A 27,330-nucleotide genomic window follows, 5' to 3' on the forward strand; every position below is an offset into this window, starting at 1 on the left:
GCTGCCACCATCCCTGCCCTTAGTAATAATAACAACAGCAGATATACAATAAATGTGGCAAAATGTTAACTGGTCAATCTAGGTGAAGGAGTGTCTGTGATTTCTTTTCATGGCTGCTTGTGGTTACTGGGTTGCATTAATAATCAGGGAATCTTGCAATAAGTGCACACCCTTTGCTGTTTATTGGCTATGGATTTATTCATTCCTTTATTTCCATCTTCTCAGGTGCTGGGCTAGGTGCCATCCAAATGTTACCCCATTTAATTTTCACAAAAATCTTGTGAAGTAGATTTTATTTCCTCCACTTATACACAGATGAGACAAATGAGGCTCAAAGAGGTGACTTGCCCAAAGTCGATGTCAGTAAATTATAAAGCAATAATTGCAACCTAGGACTTCAGGTTCAGTGTTCATTTCACATCAGTTCAGGCCTCAGGGGCCCAACATTGTGACCATCAACGGATGTTGCAGAATCAGAAAGCAAAACATAGCAGCTCTGAGAGGTTAGAGGAGAGGGCCTTAGAACACAGATTCTGTGGGAATTCAGCAATTAGAAAACATAGCTTAATAATGTTAGAACAAATGAATAAAGAGTTAATGTTCATATCACTACTTCCCTAAATAATCTACAGTTCTATATTATTTTCTTTTCATCAGGCTATAGGTTGCTTCACACATGTACCATTATTATTTACTGACCTACATAAATATCCTCTACAAATATTAATATGCCTCAGGTTTTATGTGTTTATGTGTTTTTAAACATCCTATTATATAGAAACATGAAGGAAACAGACAAAAAACAATTCCACTGATATTTTAAAAAGAAACATATGTATATGATTAAAATTTCCAAAATATTGTTTATTTTCTTTATTCCATTAACAAATACATTCCTAGAACATGCAGCCTATGACTTTCTTTTTTAGCAGCTGTAGGGGATTCCATTGTAAGGGTGTGGCTTGGGTGCATATGCATGTGTGAATGTGCATATGTGTACAGGTTTCCATGTGTGTTTATGTGTTTGTATAGGTTAGTATATGTATGTGTGTGTAGGCTTATATGTGTGTATGTTTGTGTATGTATGTGAGTTTGTGTGTGTGGGTGTGTGTTTATGACTATAACCACTGGCTGTCACTGGTGACTATGTTTGTCTCATCCATGAGTTTTCAGGCTATGAGAAGCATAAGAATCATGTCTGATTGACTTTCAATACTCAGCAACTGAGCAAGGAGGCTGGGGCTGAGGTTTTTTGAGACATAACTTTCATTGGCACATAACAAGTTCTTTACATATGAAGAGCAGTGGTAAAGACCATGAGCTCAGACTACCTGGGTTCAAATCTACTACTGTGTGGTCTGGGGAGGCTCCTGGGAAAGTTTCTTAGCCTTCCTTGCCTCTGTTTATTCCTGGTCAGGTTCCCTTGCAGCAGAACCTGATAAAGGTTTGGGGGACATGTGATTTATTTTTTGACTCACAGTCCAAAGGCAGGAAGGGAAGAGGGAAGTGGGGAGCTAAGTAAAGATGTGGTCTCAACTGGGTCCAGCTTCAGTTTGATCCTCAGGGAGCTCTTGAACCACAAAGTGAATCCTACATTAAGGCAAAGGCTAGCTTTTTTTTTTTTTTTTTTTTTTTTTTTGACAGAATCTTGCTTTGTTGCCCAGGCGGGAGTGCAGTGGCACGATCTCAGCTCACTGCAACCTCCGCCTCCCAGGCTCAAGTGATTCTCCTGCCTCAGCTTCTTGAGTAGCTGGGATTATAGATGGCCACCATGATGCCTGGACACCTGGCTAATTTTTTTTTTTTTTTTTTGAGAAGGAGTCTCGCTCTGTTGCCAGGCTGGAGTGCAGTGGTGCGATCTCAGCTCATTGCAACCTCCACCTCCTGGGTTCAAGTGATTCTCATGCCTCAGCCTCCCAAGTAGCTGGGATTACAGGCATGCACCACCCAGCTATTGTTGTATTTTTAGTAGAGACAGGGTTTCGCCATGTTGGCCAGGCTGGTCTTGAATTCCTGACTTCAGGTGATCCACCCGCTTCGGCCTCCCAAAGTGCTGAGATTACAGGCCACCACTAGGGCTAGCTTTTTATGCCTCTTTGTTCCTTACTCATTGGTTGCTGACTGTCCCCCAGGGTTGGTGTGGGGTATAATCTCTGGGGCGGCTTCTGTTTGACTGAAGGCAATTTTCCAGAGAAAAGGGAGCTGTAAACCTTTAGCAACCAACACTTTACGGTAGCTTGGAGAGGTGTGCACCTGCCTGGTAAAAGGGATGTGAGAGACCAACAGCATCCTACAATCAGAACTTCACGAGGCCATTGTCAGGGTTAAACATGATACTCCATGTAAAGCACTAGAATAATCAGAACAAGTAACATTTATTTGCATGCTTAAGCCAAGCATTGTTCTAAGTTCTTTGCCCACAGAAAACTATCTAATATACAAGAAACCCTTTCATTTTCTAACTTATAAGTTAAAAAATTCTAAACTTACAGAAAAGTTGAAAGAATAATATAATGGGCCAGGTGCGGTGGCTCACACCTGTAACCCCAGCACATTGGGAGGCTGAGTTCAGAGGATCACTTGAGGTCAGGAGTTTGAGATCAGCCTGGATGACATAGTGAAACCCCGTTTCTACTAAAAGTACAAAAATTAGCTGGGTGTGGTGGCGGGCGCCTGTAATCCCAGGTATTCAGGAGGCTGGGGCAAGAGAATTGCTCGAACCTGGGAGACGGCGGTTGCAGTGAGCCAAGATGGCGCCACTGCATTCCAGCCTGGGCGGCTGAGCGAGACTCTGTCTCCAAAAAAACAAAAATTAAAAAACAAAAATAATAATCATACATACCATGTGCCCAGAAAGCAGAAATCCAGCAACATTCAGAGGGAACTATTGACTCACAGAAATAAGGGAAGGAGTGGAATTCTGTTCAGTCAGGATCTTTGGGAGGGTGAATTATAATGACCAAAGGCAGCCTAGAGTCTTCTCCCATGTCTCATCCTACATATCGACAATACATATCTATATCTAAGGAACTGGTTCTCCAAGAAAATCTCCTTATCCAAGGTCTCCATTTGTTCCTTGTCACCCACAGGGTAAACTCCAGACTCCTTGCGTTATGGCCATTCTGGCCGCTGCTCTAACTGTGCCCATAGGAGAATTTAGACACATCAAGTCATGCTGTGGGAACAGGCAGTGGCCGAGGCTTTCCTAGGGACTCTAAGAAGAGAACTCGAGGGACCTTGGGGATAAAAGATTGGGAAAAACACACTGCATGCGAGCTTAATCTAATACCGATGCCTGGGTATAGCATTCTGCTTATTATTGAGATGGGCTAATACCAGATTCCTAAGCAAGGGAGTTGACTGCAAAGATCCAAAGGTTCTTTTTACAAAAAAAAATATCTGGAAGTTCAAGGCAGCCTTGTTTTGGGATGTGGGTAATACAAAGTGTAGGGGAAAGAGATTGCCTCCTCTTTAGTGGGGAGCTGGCTGGACATCTCCACACTGGTATGTTATCAGGGTTGGAAATGCAGGCTTGGGTCCAGCTCAACAGGCTCCTTGGTGCAGTGTGGTTTGGGCAGATACGGGTGGAAGATGACACTGAGGGTTTTGATAGCAAAGGAAACACCAGGGCCTTGGCAGTGTGGTGAATGCCTGAGGCAGTGGCTGCACCTGTGCCCATGGAAAGATGGAGCAAGTGAAGAGGAAAATGGGCCTTCCACAATGCAGTCAGAGAACTCGGTTCTCTGGTATGGGTAGATGTAAGATGACGCTGGGGGTAAGATGTAAGATGAAGCACCAAGTGTCTTGGCAGTGTGTTGACATCAGAGGCAATGACTGGACCTGTGCCCAAGGAAAGATGGAACAAGTGAAGAGGAAAATAAGCATTTCACAATGCAGTCAGAGATCTGGGTTCATAGGTACACAGAGGGCCTACCCTGACCCTGATTAATCCAGAGTAAGTAATTCATCCACTTAATAGTTACTGGACATTTACTGTTTAGGTAGTAAATGAAACAGACATTATTGACACCAAAAAGCTTATATTCCAATGACAGAAACTGACAAAAAGCCAGATAACAAATATACAAGCAATTTCAAATAGCAGTAAGTGCTCTTAGAAAATTAAAAACAGAGATATATATATATTTATATATATATATTAGCATATTAGGAGAGAAGCTTTACACTTTTTCAATTGTGTGAATCAGAGTGAAATTACATTATTATAATCCTACTTTTTACTCCTAGGCTGTTGTAGCAGGGAGACCCTCAAGGCCATCTACAATATCACCACAACTCTCATAGAGCTGCCTGTAAAGGATGACAAGAAGGAAGTAGGCTGAGACCCAAGGTCTGGGTCAGGGGACTAATGCTGTTGTCACCAAGAAGGGTATAAAAAAGCTACTACTGCAGTAGCTAAAGGAACATGTGAAACCTTTGTTCTAGTCCAGGCTGGCACTGATGTCCATGGGCACACCCAGGTGTATAACAAGGAATCTCTGGTCACAGAAGCTTTCAGTGACAAGTGGGTAGAAGGTCTTGGATCTAAGAGGGTCCATCCTGGAAGAAGCAGGACTATGACTATGGCAGGTGCCCACAGAAGAGTCCAATAACCTGGAGTAGGTGAGGGATATGAAAGTTGTCAAGCACTCTTGTTAAATTATTCGTTTAATAAATATTTATTAAACTCCTGCTATGTGACAGGCTTGTGTTATGTGTTAGGAATACAGTGATAAACTCTCAGTCAAAGACCCTTCCCAGATGGAGCTTATATTCCACTAGGTCCCAGCCTAGAGAGCTGTGGATTGATCTTAGTTAAGAACTACAGGAGAATCTAGGAATATGTCTGGTTGTAGAAACTGGTCAGGTATCCTGGATGGTATCTGCAGTTTCATGGGCCCATAGAGAGATGCTGAGAACTTCATCCAAGAGAAAGGACTGAAGAAGAGGTGAGGATGGAGTCCTAGAACACCATCAGAATTGGTTTTCATTGAGCAAGAATGGGTGTTGGAAGCAAGCTATCCATGGCTTAACAGGGTTGGGGTCAGCTAGTGTCCACCCAGAGTCCCTGAGTATTATTAATGCTGCTCAGCTAACACAACATGTAGCCAGCAGCCTAAGAAAACAATCACAGACACTCCAGCCCCTCTTGCTCTGGCTTCTTCTCTTACTCTCACCTCCACTCCCTACCTTCCCCCACCAAATTCATCTTGGGGATGTCCCTCAGACTTGATGATTGAATAGTGTTTCTTCTGTTTTGGCCCTTGGCTGGTTGGATTTAGCTTGTACTCATTCTCAGACTTTTCAGGTTTTTCACCATGTGGGATAAAATTCCTACCCTGAATATTCTTGGCTCCAGGCCTTCAGACCCACCCACCTGGCCTGCATTCTTGGTCCAACACACAGCAACAACCTTTAAGAGAGGGCTGATCATTTTGTCATGAACCCACTGCTCCAAGGGCAAGCCTGTTGCTATGGCAACATGGATGATCTAGCAGGCTCACGGCTGTCACTCTGCTTTGGGACTAAGGACTTAGGGAGGGGAACAGTAGCCTCCTTGGGGAGACAACAGCCCTTGTGGGCCAATTACCAGAAAAGAGAGCAAAATGCCTCCCTCACCCTGCCCTAGCAGGCCCTGTGGCCTTCAGTTCCTCTCTGCCTCCTTCAGGTTGCTTCTATTTCTGACTCCAGAGAGATTTAAAGGGAATCCAGAGAAATTGCCAGGTTTCGTTATTCAGCTTTAAACCTGCACGTGGATTCTCTAGAGAGCCAAAAGGGATGACATCTCTCCTTTTTTGCTTAACCAAGGATGTGGAAAGATGATGGTCCCACTGGTGCAACCTGGTAATCCCTCTGGGAAGATAACAAGGTTTCTGACCTCAAAGAGACTTGGAGACCAAATCTTCCATGGATCTCACTTCTGTTCATGCTGGTCTAGGTTCAAAGTGTAGCCTCTACCCCTATGCCCATGTAGTCAACTGATCCACTTCCGAGCTATCATCCTCATGAAGCTTTGTACATCTTTCTGCCCCAGGCTTCCATCTCTTCTCTCCTTCTCATTCTCTTCCACTCTGGCCTGCTGAATCCTTTCTCCATAGCTAGCAAACTATCATACCTGTACAGTTTCTTTTCTAACACTCTCACCTCATTCCTCCTACCTTGGGAAAGCTGGCCTCTTCCCTTGGAGCACTGCTTTTCCTGCACCCCTCTTACCTTTGCATGTCAGTTCAACAAGGTGGGTTAATATCTATGAGGAATATAATAGATCAGAACAATAGAAAAGTCACTAATAGATCAGAACAATAGAAAAGTCACTAACACTGGTTTCATTAAGTAGGGCTCATTGTTCACATAACCAGATACCTGGTTATAGACGGTTGTTAGTATTGGTTCAGTGGCCAGTTGAAATCAGGACTCACATCTCTGGGGTTGTCTTGCCTTTTCCTCATACCATATTTCTTTTCTTTTCTTTTCTTTTTTTTTTTTTCAGGTGGAGTCTTGCTCTGTCGCCCTTGCTGGAGTGCAGTGGCGCTATCTCCAATCACCGCTCTGCCTCCCGGGTTCACGCCATTCTCCTGCCTCAGCCTCCCGAGTAGCCGAGACCACAGGTGCCTGCTACCACGCTGAACTAATTTTTTATTTTTAGTAGAGACGGGGTTTCACCGTGTTAGCCAGGATGGTCTCGATCTCCTGACCTCGTGACCCGCCCACCTCCGTCTCCCAAAGTGCTGGGATTACAGGTGTGAGCCACCACGCCCAGCCCCATATTTCTAACCTCTTGGTCACAATATGGACATTGTAGTCTAGACTTCATGTCTAAATTCCAGGTGAGAAGAGAAAAGGAGTTAAAGGGTGGTGCCTGCATCAGGAAAGAAAAACATTATCAGAATCCCTAGAGAAGTTAAGCTTATGTCTCATTGGCTAGAAGTGTGCCACATGGCATCCCTAGATGTAAGGTAATCTAGGAAGGTAGGTATATTTAGCTGGCATATTGTACCCCAGAACAAATTCAGGATTTCGTTACTAAGGAAGAAAAGGGATAAAGATAAAGATATCGGGCAGAGAACAAGCAGTGTCTGCCACAGTGGCTGCTTCACTCCCCCACATTATATTTCACTGTCTTGTTAAAACCATTCTCCTTTGATCTTATGCCATTCAGTTATTCTGCCCTACCTCCCCCCATCCACTGTTGGTGCTGTCATCTACTGGGGGGTCCTCGCATTCATTATGTACCTTGGCAATGGGCAAAAAGCCCACCATTCTGCAGGGTGAGCCAGTTGCCTGCCTCCTACACACAAGCCTTGATCCGTCTTGACGACAACTTGGTTCCCAGCTCTTCTTCCTCTCTGCTCTCATCCTTACTCAACCAGTCTCTACTCTCATCTTGTTTCAGTCTAGCTGTCACAGCCTCTATAGCCTCCATTTACTACTGCTCAGAAAGGACTCCCTTTGTCTCTTCATACTCAAGATGCCCCATCTTGAACTTAATGTCTATTTTGCTCATCACCACACACCCCCAGCTGGCCCCTGCTTCCTGTTAGCAAAACTGGACCAGGTGGCTGAGGTTCCAGGGGTCAGGAGACCCTAACTTCTCCAGGCTCCTTTGCTGATCTGACACATTTCTCCAGCTTGATTTGCAACATCCTCTCTGAGACAATTTTTATATTCACTCTGCAGTTCCGCATACTACAACTGTAGCCAAGAGGTGCTTTCCTTTCTCTCCTATTTGTTAACAGCCCTGGGAAGAGGCATAGTGGTGAGAATGTTGGGCAATGTTTTAACAATACTAATAAAAAATACTATTATATAAAGGATTCATGTAATTGATTTGTGCACTACTATTCCCCAAATGCTACTGAGAGCAAAGTGTTGGCAGCGTTTATTTTTTATTGCTTAGAATTTAAACTTCAGATTTAGCAAACAGTAGGTACCAAACAGTCTTAGATACATCCAGTAGATAGGGGGAAAATTTATTCTTATATAAAATTTGACCCTGTTACATTTAGTTCATCATTTTAATTTGTCAAGATATTTTGTTTACTATCCAGATTCTGCCATCTAATATATTTTCCACGTTTTCTTGCTCTGTGTGACTGCAGCAGGTAGATAAGAAAGTATAAGACGATGTCCCTAGAACTTGGAGAAAAATACTTCTCTGAGAACTGAAATATCTCATAATGAATAGTTATCAGATTATAATTTTCATCAGATGTAACCCATCCTAACAGGTTAGTTACAATCTGAAACTAATTGATGATAAATACTGGATCCTTAACTGGTTAACAAAAAAAAAGTAGTAACCTAATCAATTGTTGTGTAACTGAAAAGTAATCTCTCCCTTGCTCCTTTCCCAACAGGAAAGTCTGAAGCCAGGCTTGCTTAGCAGAGTTCTCCATATAGTAGGGATCTCACTCTTTCAAGATGTAGGATCTCAACAGGTTAGCCAGCCCTCTGAGTGAAGCTGGTCAGTTGGGGCTGTGACAACATAGCACACTCAAAGGGGCAGACCCTTCTCAGCTGCAACAGATTGATGTCCTTGGAAAAGGTGGACCCAGTGTAGGCAGACTTTCCTAGAAAGTCCAGAAGTGACTGTGCAAGCCCAAAGCAATCCGAACAAATATTTGTGGGCCACCAAGAACCTCTGGTATGAAGTAAATAATAAAGGCATTGAACAATAATAACCTGTCTGTATATCCACCAATGGGACCGATGGGCCACAGTGTGACATCTATCCTATTTGTGTCATAAGGGAGATGAGTTCCACCGTGGGACAGCCTGTGTGACTGCTCGTTGGAGATTATTCAATTCCCTTTGCTGTAATTTCATGGTCACCAAATTTCTGCTTGCTAACTTTGTTTTACAACAAACTTTAGAAAGAAGGTGATCTGAATAAGAGGATATATGTATTTCAGTCTCTGGAAAGGGGTATTTCTTCATATTGAGAAACCAGTGTGTTGAGCATTTGTCTGCCTTGTAGAGCTTGAACCACTCTGGGTAAGCTGACAAAATAAGATTCTGGTGTTGAGAAGCTGAGTACGTGACCATGATATTAACAGTGACCTAAGTTTGTGTGGCCCCCTTTGTTCTCCAGAAACCAACCAGTCAGCCTTCTTTTTGTAAATGTAGCAGACACCATTTTGCTAGTGAATGAGGTTAAATCTTTAGCCTTGTCATTGGTTCAGCTTTGTAATTTAAAACTCTCTTATTTTATCCTCTGATTTTAAAACCCCAGATTTTCCTTTTTGTGTCCTTTGCCCCCTGAAGTTTCCATCTGTTTAGCAACTAAGCACTGTTTAGGTATCTACTATCTTCCCCAAGCTGCCTTTACTTTTCCTGTTTACCTTTCTCTTGTTTTATTTATTTATTTATTTTTATTTTTATTTTTTTTGAAATGGAGTCTTGCTCTGTCACCCAGGCTGGAATGCAGTGGTGCAATCGCAGCCCATTGCAACCTCCACCTCCCGGGTTCAAGCAATTATCTTGCCTCAGCCTCCTGAGTAGCTGGAATTACAGATGTGCACCACTATGCCTGACTAAGTTTTGTATTTTTAGTAGAGACGGAGTTTCACCATGTTGGCCAGGCTGGACTTGAACTCCTAACCTCAGGCAATCTGCCCACCTTGACCTCCCAAAGTGCTGGGATTACAGGCATGAGCCACCATGCATAGCCTCTCTTGTTTTACTTCTCTCATTACTTTTTGTTCTTTTAGTTTGGAAACCCACCTCCTTCCTCAGTGTCGTTATTAAAAACCCACATGTTACAGGTTCATTAGGACTGAAACATTCCTTCAGAGCTGAGCTGACCAACATGTTAGCCACTAGCTACATGTGACTACTGCACACACGAAATGTAAAATGTGGCTGGTCTGAAATGATGGTATAGGTATGAAATTCACAGAAGATTTAGAATACTTAAGATAAAAAAGAAAGTAAAGTATCTCACTAATACTTTTTTTGGTATTGATCACCTATTGAAATGGTAATATTTGGTTATACTGGGTTAAGCAAATGTACATTAAAATTACTTTCATCTATTTCTTTTTACTTCTTTAATACTAGAAAATTTAAAAGTACCTATCTGGCAAGCAATATAAAACTATTGGCCAGTGCTGCTTGAGAGTTTTAATGTCTGTATTTTTTATATCTCTGTAAGCATGAACGCTGTATTAAAAATCCAATTTGAGTAAACACCCCCGAATTACTTTTCCATTTCTCTTTTCTCTCTTCTGACCCCCCTTCCCAAGTCATTATCATCTTTCCTTTTTTGGGGAGTTTAAAATAAAGGGGAAATTTTTCTTTTTTGATTTAGAAGTAGGCATGAGACAAATACATTGAAATATAATGGGGATGTAAGAAAAACGGAAAGTAAGCAAACTGCCTATAGACAATCTGTTAACAAAACACAATAATATATACACCTGGACAAGCAACAATCCCATGAGGAAAGCTAGCAACTTTAATTAATTCACCTGCAGGCACTACACTGAGAATTGTTTCTTTCCACTTGAGTGTAATTGTGCTGCAATGCCAGAGAGAGCTGTCAGGAGTTTTGCTTCTCTTATACCAGACCTGTCTTCAAAGGCTCACTTTTATGTGTTATGTAAATGATAATTAATACATGTAACACATTGACAACAATAATAAGCTTAAGTTTGGGAGTCAGAGAGATTCTAGGTTTGATTTTAGCTTTGCTAGTCGCTAACTCAATGGCCTGGGACTAGCATCTTCACCTCTGGAGCCCTACCTACTAATCTGTAAAATAGGAATAGGAATAGTAGGACCACTCCCTTCCCTTCCCTGCACTGCCCTGCCCTGCCCTTGTCCTTGCCCTGCCTTTTCTTTTCTTCTTTCTTTCTTTTTTTGAGACAGAGTCTCTGTTACCCAGGCTGGAGCGCAGTGGGGCAATCTCGGCTCACTGCAACCTCCACTTCCCAGGCTCAAGCGATTCTCCTGCCTCAGTCTCCCAAGCAGCTGGGACTACAGCCATGCACCACCAAACCCAGCGAATTTTTCGTTTGCTACGTTGGCCAGGCTGGTCTTGAACTCCTGGCCTCAAGTGATCCAACCACCTGGGCCCTCTCAAAGTGCTGGGATTACAGATGTGAGCTACCATGCCCGGCCAGGACCATAGTTTCTGATGGGTCAACATCCTGCCTCTGCTCCTAGCCATTCTTCACTCATTAAAAAAATCTGTTCTGCTGCCAGGCTATGTGGCTCGTGCCTGTAATCCCAGCACTTTGGGAGGCCAAGGTGCGTGGATCACTTGAGGCCAGGAGTTTGAGACCAGACTGACCAACATGGTGAAACCCCATCTCTACTAAAAACAAAAAAAAATTAGCCAGGTGTGGAGGCACGCGCCTGTAATCCCAGCTACTCAGGAGGCTGAGGCAGGAGAACTGCTTGAATCCAGGAGGTGGAGATTGCAGTGAGCTGAGATGGCGCCACTGCACTCCAGCCTGGGTGACAGAGCAAAACTCCGTGTGAAACAAAACAAAAGCAAAAACAACAAAAAAACTGCTTTGCAAATGATTGTGTCTCTGCCTTTCATCAAATAAATTTTATTCCTCACTTCAAACCTTGTGAAAAGAACTTTGAGAGGGTCACTGACCTGAGCATTTGACATTTGTCCTCTGCAGTTTGGATGGACCTGAGGAACTGGTCTCTGATTCAGACTGTTGAACTTTTAAGGTGGAGAATTGTGGCTTACAGAGTGTATTCATGGTGGGCAAGGACAGAAGGCTGGTTAGAAAATGCCTGCACTAGCGTATGTACAGGCAAAGGACATTTGTGTATTTCTGGCAGAGCAAATGTAGGGAGAGAAAGCCAGCCATGAGCTATATTAAAGGGATTTGCTCAAAAGCACAAATGGATACCAACAGTGAGGGACTCCTTGCAGAATGCTGAAAATCAGGGCTTTCAGAGGGAACACAAGCAGTTAAGGAATCTTTGAGAAACCCTTGAATGTAACCCAAGAAAAAGGGTCAACTTTTAAATACCTGGTAACCCACAAAAGCAGCAGTGAAGACTTAGTTTTATACTTGGAGGATATAGCACCGTATGCTTAAAATGGTTTATAATTCATTCACCTTTCTCCAGCCACATTTCAACCCCATTTCCCTGGATAGCTATACAAAACTTCCTCAGGAACCTGAACTTACCCCTTCTTGCTAGGCTGAGGTTCTAGGCTGGGACCAATTTGGGGAGCCTCTGGTCTTCTTTAATTTCTGTTCCATGCAGATTGTTCTTGGTCCCAGGGAATCATTAGCTAGGTAAAGATAAAATGTCCCTTAGGAACAGTATCAACTAGAACTCACATTATTCAATGAGAATGTGTGCCTATCTGCTATATTAACCAGCACCAAGTGGGAAATTCAAGCACTGTATAGAACACAGTGGGTTACAGTTTAAGCCCATCATGATGAGCTGACCTTAGTCTGCTTAAAGACTAATTCTGGAATGGAAGAAGGGGACCAGGAGGAAAAGGTGAGGATGAGGCAACAAGACTATTCTGTGTGACATATTCAAATGCATGCCAATAAATGTTAAGATAAGATAATAAAAATTAAGTGCTAAGGGTACTAAAAAGCCAAAAGATCACCTTTTGCCAGGGGAATTTGAAGGGGCTTTGTATAGGAGCCCATACTCTAAGGACTGTAGAGGTGAGTATCTGAAGACGAAGAACCTGGGAATTCCATATTAGTAAAGGAAGCTAACTGGGGCAAGAGGTTAAGGAGAAAAAGTTGGATTGCTAGGTGGGGGGTAGATTACAAAGATTTCCCAGGGTAAGGAGCCAAATGCCCATGGGAAATCCATGCACTAAAATAATGATTCCTAGGGGAAGCTTCTAAGCATATGAAAGTTTTCACTGTTTATTTTGTGTTGAGAGGGTCAAGGAATTCATGCCAGACTGTTTCAGGAGAGGTAGTTAAGAAGGGACAACAACAGGGAGAGGGCTATTATTTTCCCTTCTTTCCAAACACCAGGGGCACACTACTGACACATTTTGATTTTAAGATAAAATTCTTATGGGTAGATAAGATTTTAAGTGCTTCAAAGTGTTTCAGTTGGAGGCAAGGGAAAAACTGAGATTACGTTTCTCCCCCAGACTAGGGGTGTTTGATTGAGTAGCAGCACAGGGTATTATTCCCAAAGTACCACTAATGATGCAATCATCAATCCATCCACACATCGCCTACATATCGTCCATTCCATAAGCCAACATTTTTGAATGCTCACCATGTGTCAGGTCCCATACTGTGTTTCTGAGTTGCAACAATGAGTAAAACTGTCCTTACTAGTATATGTCAGTGAGTTGGGAATGGGGGAGAAAGATGAAACAAAAATAGTAACTTTAATTTTTATAGCTGAGAGATGAGTATTTGAGGGCTCCTTATATGATTTCTTCAGTTTTTTGTATGTTTAATAATTTCCCTAATAAAGTCAGATAATAAAAACTGTCCTTTCTTTCAAACAAGGGAGCTAGATTTGATAGATGCCTGTATCACAAGGGCAAGTCCAGCCATGAAATTAATCCCAGGATATTAGTGGAAGAGAAGACCCTGGGGCAAGATGGGGGAGGTGGTCAGGAAATGCCCTTCTGTGAAGGGTAAATGATCTCTAGAAGTAATTGTTCAGATTAAGGAAGCCAAAAGCTAAACACCTGACTCAGCCTCAAACTGGGTTTGGAGGTTCTCACAGGTCAGGGTCAGGAGTGAGGAACTAGCCTCTGCCACATTACCTTCACTTTATTTATCTCCTTCTTCCCCCTTTGCTTAAATGTCAACGAACATCAAAGTTGATGTTCAGATTCAACCAACATTTCCAGAGCACCTACTATGTATCAAAGGCTTCTGGTTAGAATCTGCCTGTGTCACCTTACAGAGAGGGAAGGCCGAGAAGGCCTCAAGCCGTGGAGAACGTGACTCCATTAGGCAAGGGCAGGTTAGGAACCCAGTCCCTCCAAGTCTAAGTCAGAGAAAATAGGTCAGAAACTTGGAATCAGTGGTGGATTCAAATTCCGACTACTTTCGTGGGTTTCGGCAAGTAAATGGTCCTCTCTGAGTTGGCTCAGTTTCTCCATCCATAAAAAGGGTACAGCAAGACTGTGGAAGGTTGTAACGACCAGAGATTCTGACTGTCAAGATCCTGGCACTTAGCGAAGGCTCCATTAAATGGCAGCCATCATTCTTGGCCAAGTGCGGACGCACTCTCCCGGGCACGCCTCCCGCGGAGTCCCTCAGGACAGGCCGAGCCCGCCTCCGCGGCTCCGGTCTCGCAGAGCTCGCGCCAGGTGGCCCAGCATCTTAGTGCCCGCAACCCGAAGCGAGCGAGGAGCGAGGGCGGGTTGGATGACCAAGGTCTGCCCTGGAGGATCACCCCCCAGCCGCTTCCACGCTGCCGACGCAGGTGAGGTTTTTGGCCCAGGCCAAGGGGACCGCGACCTCTGGGGAGGTCGAGGAGGAGGGCGCAGCGGGGGGCCTGGAGCGGGGCTCCAGAGGGCGCTCCCTCCCTCGCCCAGGTTCACCCCAGGGCCAGCCTCGGCGCCGGGGCCCGCGGGCTGCGCGCTCTGCGGCTGCGAAAACCCGGAGAGGCGGATTGGAGCGCGCTCACCGCGCTCGCAGCCAACTCCTCCGCGGTCCGGCCGCCGAGCTGGGCATGCTCAGTGCGGACGCCGCGCCGCCGTCCGCCAACTCGGAAGCTCGCGCTCCCGGGCCGTGGGGGCGAGAACGCCGGCGGCGAGCCGGCGTCGCTCGCCGCCCCCAGACAGTGGCAAACTTCGCGGCGTTCCCGGAGCTCGTCCGGGCGAAGCAGATACCTCACAAAAAAAATCATAATCCAATTCCCCCATCCCAACCCGAATGATGGAGGCTGCGGCGGCCGGAGTGACCCCGCCGCCGCCAGCCCCAGCCCGCTAGCCGCGGACCAACAGGTAAAGTGTTGGGGGTTGGGGGCGGAAGGGAAGAGGAGCTGGGGCTGGGGGGAGGCGGCGGGCTGGAGGAGCCCGAGACGCCTGCGGGCTGGCTGCCCCCGTCGGCGCTCACAGCCATCGCTCCTCACCCCCTTTCCCAGCCCCTGGAGGGACTGTAAAGGGTTAAGTCGGCCCCGCGCCACCGTGAGCACGGCCCCCTCCAGCCGCCGCGACCGCCAGCAGCGCGCCTCGGCGCCTGCCCGGAGCCGCCGAGGGGACCGGAGCTGCGGATGCGCCACCGGAGCCTGGCGGACGTCTAGGAGTCACCGGCCGCTTCCCACCGGCCGCATCCCTGCGTCTCGCGCCCCCTTCAGACCTCCCTTCCTCTGCACCGGCCGGGTCCGCGCCCAGGTGGCGGGGTCTGCGGGGCGCGTGGCGGCGGGGGAAGGGTCCCTGCCGGGAAGAGAGGCGGGGGCGGTCCGCTCCGCAGCTTCTTTCCGGGAGAGGAGGGCCACCCTCGCCTTGGGCGAGCACTTGAGCCACCAGCCTAGGCGCCAAGAAAAGTTTTTTTTTTTTTTTTCCAGTGCCCCACCCCCACCCCATGCTGCGCCCAGCTGGGGTGGGTTTGGGTCCATTGGTGAAAAAAGTCACACGTTCCCATCAGCTGCTCCTCCCCCTGGGGACAGGGTGTGGGGGGAGCAGAGGCGGCAGGCGCCGCGGAGGACCCTGGCCGACCTCTAGCCCCTCCGCCGCCGCCACCAGAGCGGTGCGTCCCGGGGCTCGAGCGCAGCCGAGTACCCGCCGAAGGCTGTCCCCATCAGTGCGTGTCTGCTGCCGGGCAGCGGCAGCATCCAACCTGCTTTATTCCTGCCTGCAGCGCCACAGCGAGCGAGCGAGGAGGGGGAGAGAGGGAGTCTGTCTGCAAAGTGCTGCTCCCTGGTGCTCAGAGGCGGCTGCTCCAGCTCCAACTCTCATTCATTTCGCCGGTTAACATGAGAGATCATGGCCGCCTTCGGGCTTCTCAGCTATGAGCAGAGACCGCTGAAGCGCCCCCGGCTCGGGCCGCCCGACGTCTACCCACAGGACCCCAAGCAGAAGGAGGTAAGGGCGCCGGCGGCCTCCCCGGCAGCCGGGGCCGCGCTCTGCAGCACTGACCCGGGGCCAAGTTGGCCCAGCGGGCATCGCCGGCGCTGCGGGGGAAGAGGTCGGGGAGGGGGATTAGAGGCGGGGGCCGGGCTGGCGGTGCTGGGCGACCCCCCGGCGGCGGAGACCAAGCGGCTGTCAGTCCCCGCGCTCCACTGGGGCGCTCGCTTTCCGTGTGCCGATCGCTTTCTCGTTGCCGGGCCTTGCACGGCTCCGCCGGGAGCTTCTCGGGCTTCTTCCCTGCCGAAACCCTGTTCGCTCTCACCCGCTTCTGCCTGCTTTATTTTTCTTCTTGCCGCTTCGGTAAATCGTCGTAAACTTTTTGAAAAATGTTGGAATGCAGTGCATCCTACATTGAGGGCTTGCGTTTTGCGTTCGCTGGCCAGGGACGAAGGTGGGGGGAGCCTTTCAAATTTTCGGTTTGGAATGAAAGTCTTTTTTATCGAAGTGATGAATGTTTAGCTCTCTGAGTACACCTCTGTAACCCTTCTCCCCTTTAAAAATTAAAATTAAGGAGAAACACTGATTTTCGTCTCTAGAGGCAATTGGCTTAATTGCTGGAGGCTGTTTTGTATATGTAAAAGCAGGCGAGTTACCTTGGGAGGGAATAGGTCCCAGGATTGCTTATTTCTTTGAATGAAATTAATTGGAGACACCTTGACTCTTGCACCAGGTACACTAGCTTCAATGGCTAGGGTAACCAAGGCGTTTTGTAGCTATGTATCTGTTTGTCAGGAGTTAACAAGTAATTATGTAACAAGTCTCTAGTTATAATGATCACCTTTGGCTACACCATTTGCCCAGGGACTTGCCTTTCTTTTCTTTCTTTTTTTTTTTTCTTTTGATCACCTGCTACCCAGCTGTGCTTTCTGAGTTTGCCAGCTGCAGTCCACCCATCTTCTGTTCAGCTAAACACGAACTGACCACATTTCAAAACTTATCTTTCTGAGAATCTAAAAACCCTTCATTAAAAGTTTGTGGGCCCACTGATAGCACAGAAAGGGCCCTGTAAACCAGACAACGAGGGGTCCTTAAGACTTTCCTTTTGATAAATGTATCTGTTTCATTAGGAGATTAAGTGCTTGTTCTGGCTAAACCGTCTTGCTTATAAACGTGCCTGAGAAGTAAGGAACAGCAACTCCTTTTAGAGGTTTAGCACACTAAATATGCTCGAGCATCAGTGGAGTCATGCAGATGAAGCTGGGAAGGTTTTACAGGTGGTTTCCAGCACCAGCTTTACAGGATGGTAGAGGTTTGAGAAGATTACCCAGATTTTTTCCCCTATCCATTACCCCACGCTGCTACTCCAACTTAGAATGAAGTTAATGGTTAAGGACTGGAAATAATAGAGAAGCTGAGGATCAAGTGTAAAGTTAATAGCTTAAAAATTATTAGGAGGAAATTCTTAAAGTTTTGATAGGGACAGGGACATTTCGTTGGTTGCACTTTATCATCTTGTAATTAATGTCTTACTGTGTCTTTCCAGAGGGCAGCATAATTGATGGCATGATGGCTTGGGATGCTGTGTGGGCTTATTTAGCATTTGTTCTTCAGGCCAACGCTCATTTCAGGATTGGGTCATCTGTGATTCTGGAAAGAGTAATTTTGGATTTCAGGGTCTCACAACATTTTATGGCGTTCTAAAACTGGAAGCGACCTTAGGGACTACTTTTTATAACTTCCTTTTGACTAAGTGAAACAGGCCTGGAAAACTTGATTGGTTCAACCAAGGTGTATGGGTGAATAAGCAGAGGAGTTGTACCACCAAACCAGTATTTATGTCAAAACTAATACTACTTTGAGGATGATTTATGCTAAATTATGTTCTGATGTTATCACCTTTCCCCCAAGGCAGCCAATGTTTTATCTCTCTCAGGCGGACAGAGTTATGTGTAGCTGTAGCCAAATTTGGGTACAATATGGAACAGGTGCTTGGCTGTTCTTGGGTGGCTGGTGAGTCGAGTTTCCTAAGCTTTAGTTATTTATGTACTATCTCCCTCAAGATTTCTACCCTACCCCTGTACCACCTGTACTTTTATTCTGAAATTTTCTTTAAACTAATTTTTAAGAAACTTTGTGTTTCCTGGGCAGTAATACATATGGAGTCATGGATTTATTGCAATATATGTATATATAAAATTTATATCAAATCATGTATACATACTATTTTAATTTGATATTACATGCACATATGTATATGATTATACATAATAAAATGAGAGCATTACTGTTAACACTTTAAAAGTTCATCTGTGTATCGAAAACAACAGTTATGTTCCATTAGAGATATGTGTGGTGGAAAATGCTGATTTAACGGAGGAAGTGTGGGCTTCCAAGTACCTGGATTTAGCTTTTTTTTTTTTTTTTTTTTTTTTTTTTTTTGCAGTTATGTGGCCTTGGGCAAGTTGCATAGCCTCTCCTTTGTAAATTAGTTTGTGCACTTCAGAAAAAATTCCAAACCAATATTTATGTGAGAAAAGCCCTCCTCCTAGTAGAAGTTATTCTTGTCACTGTAAATGTAATTTTTATTGTTGTTGTTATACCAGTGGTAATAGTATTTCAGAAAAGGGCTCCAAGCAGATAGGGTGGAACCCTTGAATGAAGACCCATGTGGAGAAGTATGGGGGTGGGGGGGTGGAATATGGAAGCTTTAACCTGCTTGATGGATTGGTTATATTTATTTGAGAGCTTGCTGTGCATCAATATCCTATAGGACTTCATTATATATTGTGTTACAATACTTTGCCTCCTGCAAACAGACTGTCCTCAAGCCTTTAAAACAGGAAATCAGAAAACTGGCAGTCATCATCGAGACCTCCTCCTCGCTTATACCCCCTTCATCCATCAGCATCTATACATCCATCCGCACATCCTGTTCAGTTCCAAAATATATTTCCAATCTACCAGATGCTCCCCCGTTTCACCAGTATGCTTGGTCTCCCTTCTGGCTTCAGGGTGACTTCTCTGCCCCAGTGCTCCTGCATATTCTGTTCTGGCCTTTCTGCCTGGACACCTGTCTGTCTAGCCACCTGTCTGTCTAGCCACCCCCTCACACTCATCATTCCACCCAGCTCTTCTCACCTTAGCTTGTGTTTAGAAAGGTAGGCTCTGGAGCCAGTCTGCTTGGGTTGGGACCCTGGCTGTCCTGTTTATGTGCCCCTTATTCTCCCTGTACTTCATTTTCCTTCCATATAGAGAGTGATAATACTAAACCCATAGGGCTGTTGGAAGATTACCTGGATAATATGTGTAAAAAGCATTTAGAACAGAATCTGTCATAGATTCAGCCGCTCTTTGTTTGCTGTCATGAACTACTCTCAGGCCTGCCCCTTCATCATTCAAGTCTCAGGCTTTTCTGGTGTATCATTTACAATTATATACTTATTTGCATCTTGCCATCTCCCTCCAATAGGTCAGTTTCATGAGGGCATGGATGAGGTCTATTTTGGCATGGCAGAAGTACCTGGCACCTGCACATTTAGTTCCTAGAATGCTGAGGGCACAGATATTTATTGGAACGTGAGTAAATGTGGGATGAATAAATTAAAAAGGGAAATCTGGCGACTGAGGGGTGTTGGGGAAAGTCAAGGTTAAAGCTGAAAGTATCCTTTGCATCTATCTGCTTTGGAGCCTGGGTTAAGGCTGAAAGTACAAATAAGGTCCAGAAGTAGGAAGGAAGAGGAGGTTTACTCTGGGACAAAAGAGATCAAAACAGGGTTAGGCACAGTGGCTCATGCCTGTAATCCCAGCACTTTGGGAGGCCGAGGCGGGTGGATCACCTGAGGTCAGGAGTTCAAGACCAGCCTGACCAACATGGTGAAACCCCGTCTCTATTAAAAAATACAAAAATTAGCTGGGCACGGTTCTGGGCACCTGTAATCCCAGCTACTTGGGGGACTGAGGCAGGAGAATCGCTTGAACCCGGGAGGCCGAGGTTGCAGTGAGCCGAGATTGTGCCACTGCACTCCAGCCTGGGCGACAGAGCAAGACTGTGTCTCAAAAACAAAAGAAAACAACAACCAAAAACCAAAACCAAAAACAAAAAAAAGATGCCGAAACATTTGAAGAGTAAATATGTGCAGAAAATCAAACTTGTTAGAAAAATTGGTTGGGGCAGTAGTGAGATTTCCAGGAATCAGGAGCAGTAGAGCCCCACCAGCAGGGACCTACAGGAAGAATGGCCTGGTGTGCAGTGCAGGGGCTGCCCGAAGATATACACTGCATGACTTAGGAGAGCTGGTGGTAATGGTGGTGTCTGCATGCAGATATCCCAGAATGGTGGTTCTTCAACTTCAGTGCACATTCAGATTACCCTGAGGGCTTGTTAAAACAGATTGCTGGGTCTCTAAGATTCAGTAGGTCTGAGGTCAGGCCCCAGAAATTGCACTGGTGACAAGATCCCAGGTGATCTGATGGTGCTGGTCTAGGGCCCCACTTCCATAACCCTGACCTAAAAGGGAAGGCATCCAGTTCTGCAGGGGCTAGAGCATTCTGCTTGATACAAGCAGGGCTGGATTAGACTTCCGTGTATGGCTGAAGTTGCAGTAGTTTGGCTTAACGGCCAACTCAGCCCAGACTTGGTGTGCTTGTCCCAGAATTTGTGCCTTCTCTTACTTCAGGTCTAAGGGAATGGACCGGGAAGTCTCAGTCCCCCTCCAGTGGCTTTTTCCATTACACTTGAAATAAAATGCAAACCCTTTACCTTGGCCTTCAAGGCCCTACCAGTCTGGCCCTTGTTCACCTCTGCAATCATTGCCTGCAGCCAAACAGCCTGGCTTTGAGTTCTGGCTCCCCGACTTACTGCCTGTTTGACTCAGCTTCCTCAACCGTGGAATGAGGTTTGTATTTCTTCCAACTTCATAAGGTTGCTGGGCAGAGAAAATGAGCTAATGTATGCAAAATGTGTGGAACCGTGTCTGTCACAGAGCCAGCACTCAACACAGGTCAACCACTATTAGCTGATCCCTTATTAAAGGATGCTGGGGGCCTCCTGTTGTACTTACCATAACAGCCACAAGACCCTGCCTTTCAGGATCTGGACTTTGAGTCACCCCTTCCAACTTGCTGTGTGGTGGGACCACAGGCTGCCTCTCTCTTCTTCCAACAGTCCTAGCTTCTTTGTGTATAGGTTCCTGTCCCTTGCTCCCTACAGCAGTTTTGTTTCCTGTCATTTGGTTCATAGCTCAGAAACCCCCACAAGGAGGCCTTCCTTGCAGCCCATCTTCCCTCATCCTTGCCAGTTCATTTCCCTGCGTTAGTATGTTTTGTAGTGCTTGTCACTGTCTGAAGTGCAATTATTAGGATACTGTTCTCTCCATGGCCTGCCCTCCAGCTGGAATGTAAGCTGCATGAGAGTAGAGGCTTGTCTGTGGTGTTCACATCTGTGAATGGCCTAGTGCCTGGGAGTAGACTAGGTGCTCAGTAAATACTTCATGAAGAAATTAATAAATGCAGAAAGAACTATTAATGAGCAATTGTGAGTATTTATAACATTTGACTGTCTCAGTGCTTGGTTTATTTTGGTAACTCCTGTTAGTTTTCTTGTTAGCATCGAAAACTCTTAAACACATCAATGCCTGTTTAGAGGCAGCTGGGGAAGTGAAGTGGGGGAGGTGGAAAGTTTGTTTCTTCAAAAGGGGAGGATGTTGATAAAGTTTTCTGGGAAGAAAGGACAGGTTGACCAGTTGACTTAGGGGACCAAAAGAGGAGGCAAGGGAGATAATTTGATTTCAGAAAGCTCCTCACTTGAGACTAATTGGCTGGCCCCAAGGCACTGCTACAGACCTCCCAGAATCCCAGTGTTCAGGGAGGGACTGATGTTTGTATCTAACTCATGCCTCAGGTGACTCTTGGGAGAGGAGCAGTGTAGGAAGCACTGGTTGGGAGGTCCTGCTGTTTTCAGCTTCTCACAGTTTGCTACCCAAAGTCTATGGCCAGGGAGGAGGAACTCAGCTGGTTGTTATTTTTCAGGGCCTGCCAGCATCTGCAGCCGAATGTGAAAGATGCTTGTTAAAAATGCACATATACACTTTGGGGAGACCAAGGCTGGAGGGTTGCTTGAAACTGGAAATTTGAGGCCAGCCTGGGCAACATAGTGAGACCCCCATCTCTACAAAAAATTTAGAAAGCCAGGTTTGGTGGTGCACACCTGCGGTCCCAGCTACTAGGGAGGCCAAGGTGGGAGGATCACTTGAGCCCGGAGGTTGAGGCTGCAGTGAGCTGTGATCTTGCCATTGCACTCCAGCTTGGGCTGTAGAGTGATACCCTGTCTCTTAAAAAATGCAGATAAAGTGGCCCAACTCTACCCTAGACATGCTAAGTCAGAATTCTGGGAAAGAAGCTCAGAAATTTGCATTTTAAACAAGCTTTCTAGGTGATTCCAAAACATGTCAAGCTTGAAAACTTTTGCTTTAGTTTGCTGTCCTTATCTCTAGAGAGCATTGTGAACTGGGCTTCCCCTTATTTCTACCTGCTGCCCCTGATTTGATGTATTAGAATCTTTTGGACAAATAAGTACCTTTTGGTACTAAACAGTGCCAATGAGTTTAGTTACTTTCCTCCTTGAAGTTCTGATAACCATGGTTCCCAGCATAGGCTTGTTTTCTGTTGCTGTACACAGTTTATAGCAGAGGAGAGTTTTATGCCTTGGTTTTGAAATAGCTATGTCTCCCTCCTGCATGCATTTGGCTAAACTGGGGGATAAGCGAGCAGATCTTGCTTTGTTCCATGAAGCCATTCTTTGAACTTGTCAGGGTTGTGGAATTTTCTTTGACTGTGTCCCTGGGTTCTCAGTTTTGCTCTTTGGGGACCCCTGTAAGACTGTCAATTAGGGGTACAACCACTGTCCTTTAGCCTGTCAAATATTTCCCTTGGAGTAGCACCTGAGGAGTTGAAATGGGATCCTTGAGGAGGTTGGAGGACCGTACCATGAGATCTGGAAAGTAAACTGCATTGGGTGAGCACGAGGCAGGAGAGGATGAGGATGCACAGACTTGAAAGATTCTAGTTGAACCAGTTAGTGCCACCCGCAGGTGTGTGCACATGTGTGCGTCTGCCTATACATATATGCACCTGTGTGTGAAGACAAAGCTCCTCGTTAGTGTAGTAGTGAATTAAGGAAAAAAGAAAAGCAGAAGTAGAAGCATAGAGTAAGTAAAACTTGCAAACTATAGGAATTGTGATGTATTTCTTCTGAAGCTCTCCTCTGATGAGGTTCTGGGAACACCATTCTCAGGGCTTCTAGACTAGGCAGGAATTTGAGAAGTTGGAAGGATCCACAGGAATGAACACGATGAAAGATGTTAAAATGTCAGGTCTGTTGGGCAGTGAAGGAAGGGGTGATTGACTTAGCCTGGAGAAAAGCTGACTTCAGAATCTGAGAAAAACCAGGTGGAGGGAAGAAATCCAAGGGAAATGCAGAGGGGAGACTCTTACCTCCTACATATTCCTCCCCAAAAAGGGAGTATGGAAACACTTGGACTTTTAATTACCTTTAGATAATTTCTAAAGCTGGGTGATGGTGACAAGGGAGTTCATGATACTGTTCTCTTTCTCTTAGAAAACGTGTATGTATATGTAAAGAACTGTGTCATTAAGTGATACAACAGCTTAATTTTGACTTAAATATACGTATACACAATCTAGAAGGATTACCACTCACATACAAACAGTTATCTCTGGGGTATAGGATTAAGGGTGATTTTTATTTTCTTCTTTGTACTAATTTGTATTCCAAGCTGTAACAATAGGTGTGTACTACTTTTGTCATTGGAGGAAGTACATTAAAGAATAATTATTAGGTAACTTTGACTGATTTAGAGAAATGGGTTTCTGTTAGTTCCAAGCCAACCTAGAACCCCTTTAGGTGATACCTAGGCAGAGGGATCTCATAGGGTGTAGATATAGGCATTTATGTACCTGCGATCTACCAAAAGCTGGATAGGACTGGAGTTAGGACTGTTAGGTGATCATTCCAGCTCCGCAACTTGAACTGTGTGATATCCGCAGTTGGGTCATTTTCCTCATCTATAAGCTGCAGAGAATAATATCTGATATATAGAGCATTTTAAATGTGAAGCAACATTGTAAACTTAACTTTTTAATCAAATGTAAGGTATAATAAATTCAGTGACCTGCAGGAGCAGGTTTATACCAACTGATTGTTAAAATTTCAGGAATTTCATGAAATGGTTGATACCATGTTGGTAGCTTGAAACTGGCCATACAATTCAATAGTAGTAGTATTAACACCAAGGAAATTGGCAAATGCTACAAATGAGAACTTAATTTCATTTTTTTTTTCTTTTAAATTTGAGACATAGTCTTGCTCTGTCAACCAGGCTGGAGTACAGTGGCACGATCTCGGCTCACTGCAACCTCTGCCTTCCGGGTTCAAACTATTCTCCTGCCTCAGCCTCCCGAGTAACTGGGATTACAAGCACACAACACCATGCCCAGCTAACTTATGTATTTTTAGTCGAGACGGGGTTTCGCCATGTTGGCCAGGTTGGTCTCGAACTCCTGACCTCAGCTGAGCCACTGTGCCTGATTGACTTTCTTTCATTCTAAGCTGGTTAACATTTACCTGCATACCACCGGGTATAGTTATAGGTGGCAGACACTTTGTTGGCTACTTCACCGTCATTATTATCCTGCTTTTCCCTTGCTTGCTTCTCACTAAAAACTATTTTTTCTTTTTTTTACAGCCAGATCCTAGCAGGGCTCAGTAGTGCATGCCTGTAATCCCAGCTACTCTGGGGACTGAGGTGGGAGAATCACTTGAGCCTACAAGTTCAATATTAGCCTGGGCAACATAGTGAGAGCTGATCTCAAAAGAAAGCCAGATTCTCATTTTCCTAGTTTTCCTTGCATGTTGAGATAAGCATATAACTTAACTCTGGCCCAAGAAATTTAATAAAAATCTGGATTCCTGGAAACTGTGTTTTTTCCCTGTCTGATAAAAGTACAGGCATAGAAGGAGAATGCCATCTCCTGATGACCTGAAGGCTCCTTAGTTTTCTATCTTTGGAAAGGTAATAAAAGAACATAGCTGGAGCTGGGGCAACCATCTTATGGCCTTGTGGCAACAAGCTTATGGAGAAAAGACAACAAGAGGAATCAGTTGAGTGGCTTTATGAATTTGCTAGGCTGCTGAACTGACCTTGGGACCACTTCTCCTTGGACTTCTTGTTAAGTAAACAAGGCATAGCCATCCTCATGGTTTAAGCCACAGTTGGACCATATGTCAATCTCTTGTAGCCGTGTAATGTTGTCAAGGTACTTTCTGTTTATATTTTGGTATCCTTGAATAATCGCAGCATGAGGGCCACCCCCCCTCACCCCCTTTTTTCCCCTCAGGGATTACACATTCCAGGAACTCTCCTGCTCTTTGGCTTCGTGAGGAATACATGTCAAGAGACAAAGAGCAGTGGCATCTTGTCCATCAGGCAGTGCATTGTGACCTGGTCCTATTAGAAATGGAGGGGGAACTGAACAGCCGCCTCCTTTATTTATTTCTGTTTCTGGCGGAAAGCATTTTGGTGGGAAGGGAGGAAGAACCCTGTTCTGTTTTGCTTAGAGAGGGAGATTCTGTAGGTCTGCTATTTTGTGGGGAAGCCATGCATGTTTATAGATAGAAGGGAACTTTGAGGTGGATTGTTCTAACCTTCTCATTCAATACAAAAGGAAATTGAGTCCCAGGCAGGTTAAAGTGACTTGTCAAAGCAGATCTGGGCCAAGCACTTGTGTGCCCTGATTTGTTCTTGCAACTTTACTTGGCCTCTCTGTAAACAGCCTCCCCTTCTGGTAAACACCCTCACGTTGCCCTGGAAATGAGAATCACTCTGCAATTTAGGGCACCCAGTGCCTCTGTGAGAGCTGGGAACTCTTCAGCTCACCACTTGATCCTCTCAGAGCTGGCCAGATCTTGTGTGGTGTTTCCTGGGCAGGGGGAAGAATACTTCAGAAGCTCATGCACTTTTGTCATCGTGTTTTTTCATAGAAGGTTCCCAGACCTATCTGCAGCCTCTGAGGATAGCTCTGGCATTGGCATTTGTGGGCTGTGTGCGTGTGCTGGAGGTCATTTCTATCTAGTTTCACTTTCTTGGTTGAGATACCCCCTTATTTATGGGTAGCTCTCTTGAGAGAGACGCACACAAGTGGTACCAGTTGCCCAGTTCCAGGAAGCAACACGTACATGACATTCTGTATAAATGGATCTTTCTTAGTTGTACAATGCTGTGACCCTGAGAAGAGGAGAAAAAGTTTAGCCCTTGGATTTTATTTTCCATGTTTTGCACAAAATCTTACTATAACATATGCATGCCAAACAAATTCAGTCATTCAGCAAATGTGATTGAGCACCTTGTAGGCTCTTTGACAGCTATGGCGCTATGAGGACAGGACCACAGACTTGTATTCCCTACTGCATCGCTGACTTCCAACACAGTGCCTGGCCTACACCTAGAACTCAAAACTTTCTTTTAAGAATGCGTGTAAGAATCCATAAATGCTAAGAGCATTAGATACGGTCCTGGTGCCCCAGGCCTTCAGCCTAGAGCAGTTAATTTCCACTGGTGAGGGGCGAGGGTGCATTTTCTTTCTCTCTCCTTAGGACGTTGGCAGTGTCTGGAGACATTTTGGGTTGCTACAACTGGGTGTGTGTCTTGGTACTTGCATCTAGTGGGTAGAATCCAGGGATGCTGCTAATGTTCACCAATGCACCAAACAACCCCCTACACCAAGGGCTTAACTGGCGCCTGCTATCAGTAGTTCCAGGATTGAGAAACTGTCGTCTAGAGGAAGTGATGGACCTGTAAATGAGGAGCACATGTTTCAAATATTCTTTAAGAGGAAGGTGCAAAGTGCTGTGGAAACCAGAGGAGGGGGAGTGACCCATTTTTCTGATGGGACAGATAGAAAAAGAAATTTTTGAATCTGGAACTTGGAGGGTGTGTAAGCGGATGGGGTTGAGGATAGGGAAGATTCATTCCAGGAAGAAGGAGCAGCACATGCAAAGGTCACAGGCCAAAATGATGTGGGTGTGTCTTGGGCTATGGGCCTGCCGCATGGTACGGGGCGTCAGGGGGAAAGCTGGGTTGGTGTGGGAAAGAAAGGTGGGATACAGTCATGGGGATCTTTACTTTGTGGAGGCTTTTGGATGTTATGGTGGAGGAAGCCAGCCACTGTTCAAGGGTGATAAGGGAATGAGATTTAAGATGGTTGAGGGTTGCGTTTTCAAGGGACAGTGCCTCTGAGGGTCATATTGAGGCAGAAGGATT

At 45.5% G+C, this 27,330-nt stretch overlaps 1 protein-coding gene and 1 long non-coding RNA gene across 2 annotated transcripts in view; both read left to right on the forward strand.

Moving 5' to 3' along the window:
- LOC144339041 (uncharacterized) overlaps positions 1–10,208 on the forward strand; it is a 106,276-nt gene extending 96,068 nt beyond the window's left edge. Inside the window, exons 5-6 of the long non-coding RNA XR_013413602.1 lie at positions 4,249–4,390; positions 8,358–10,208. This is a non-coding gene — a long non-coding RNA (uncharacterized LOC144339041). The remainder of the gene's footprint in view (positions 1–4,248; positions 4,391–8,357) is intronic.
- A 4,951-nt stretch (positions 10,209–15,159) lies between these two features.
- MED12L (mediator complex subunit 12L) overlaps positions 15,160–27,330 on the forward strand; it is a 337,419-nt gene continuing 325,248 nt past the window's right edge. The window contains exon 1 of the mRNA XM_015131808.3: positions 15,160–16,009. Coding sequence (XP_014987294.3) covers positions 15,911–16,009 — 99 coding nt within the window. The 5' untranslated portion in view covers positions 15,160–15,910. The remainder of the gene's footprint in view (positions 16,010–27,330) is intronic.

This window comes from Macaca mulatta, chromosome 2 (genome assembly GCF_049350105.2).
Source record: "Macaca mulatta isolate MMU2019108-1 chromosome 2, T2T-MMU8v2.0, whole genome shotgun sequence".
In the NCBI taxonomy this organism is placed as follows: Eukaryota; Metazoa; Chordata; class Mammalia; order Primates; family Cercopithecidae; genus Macaca; species Macaca mulatta.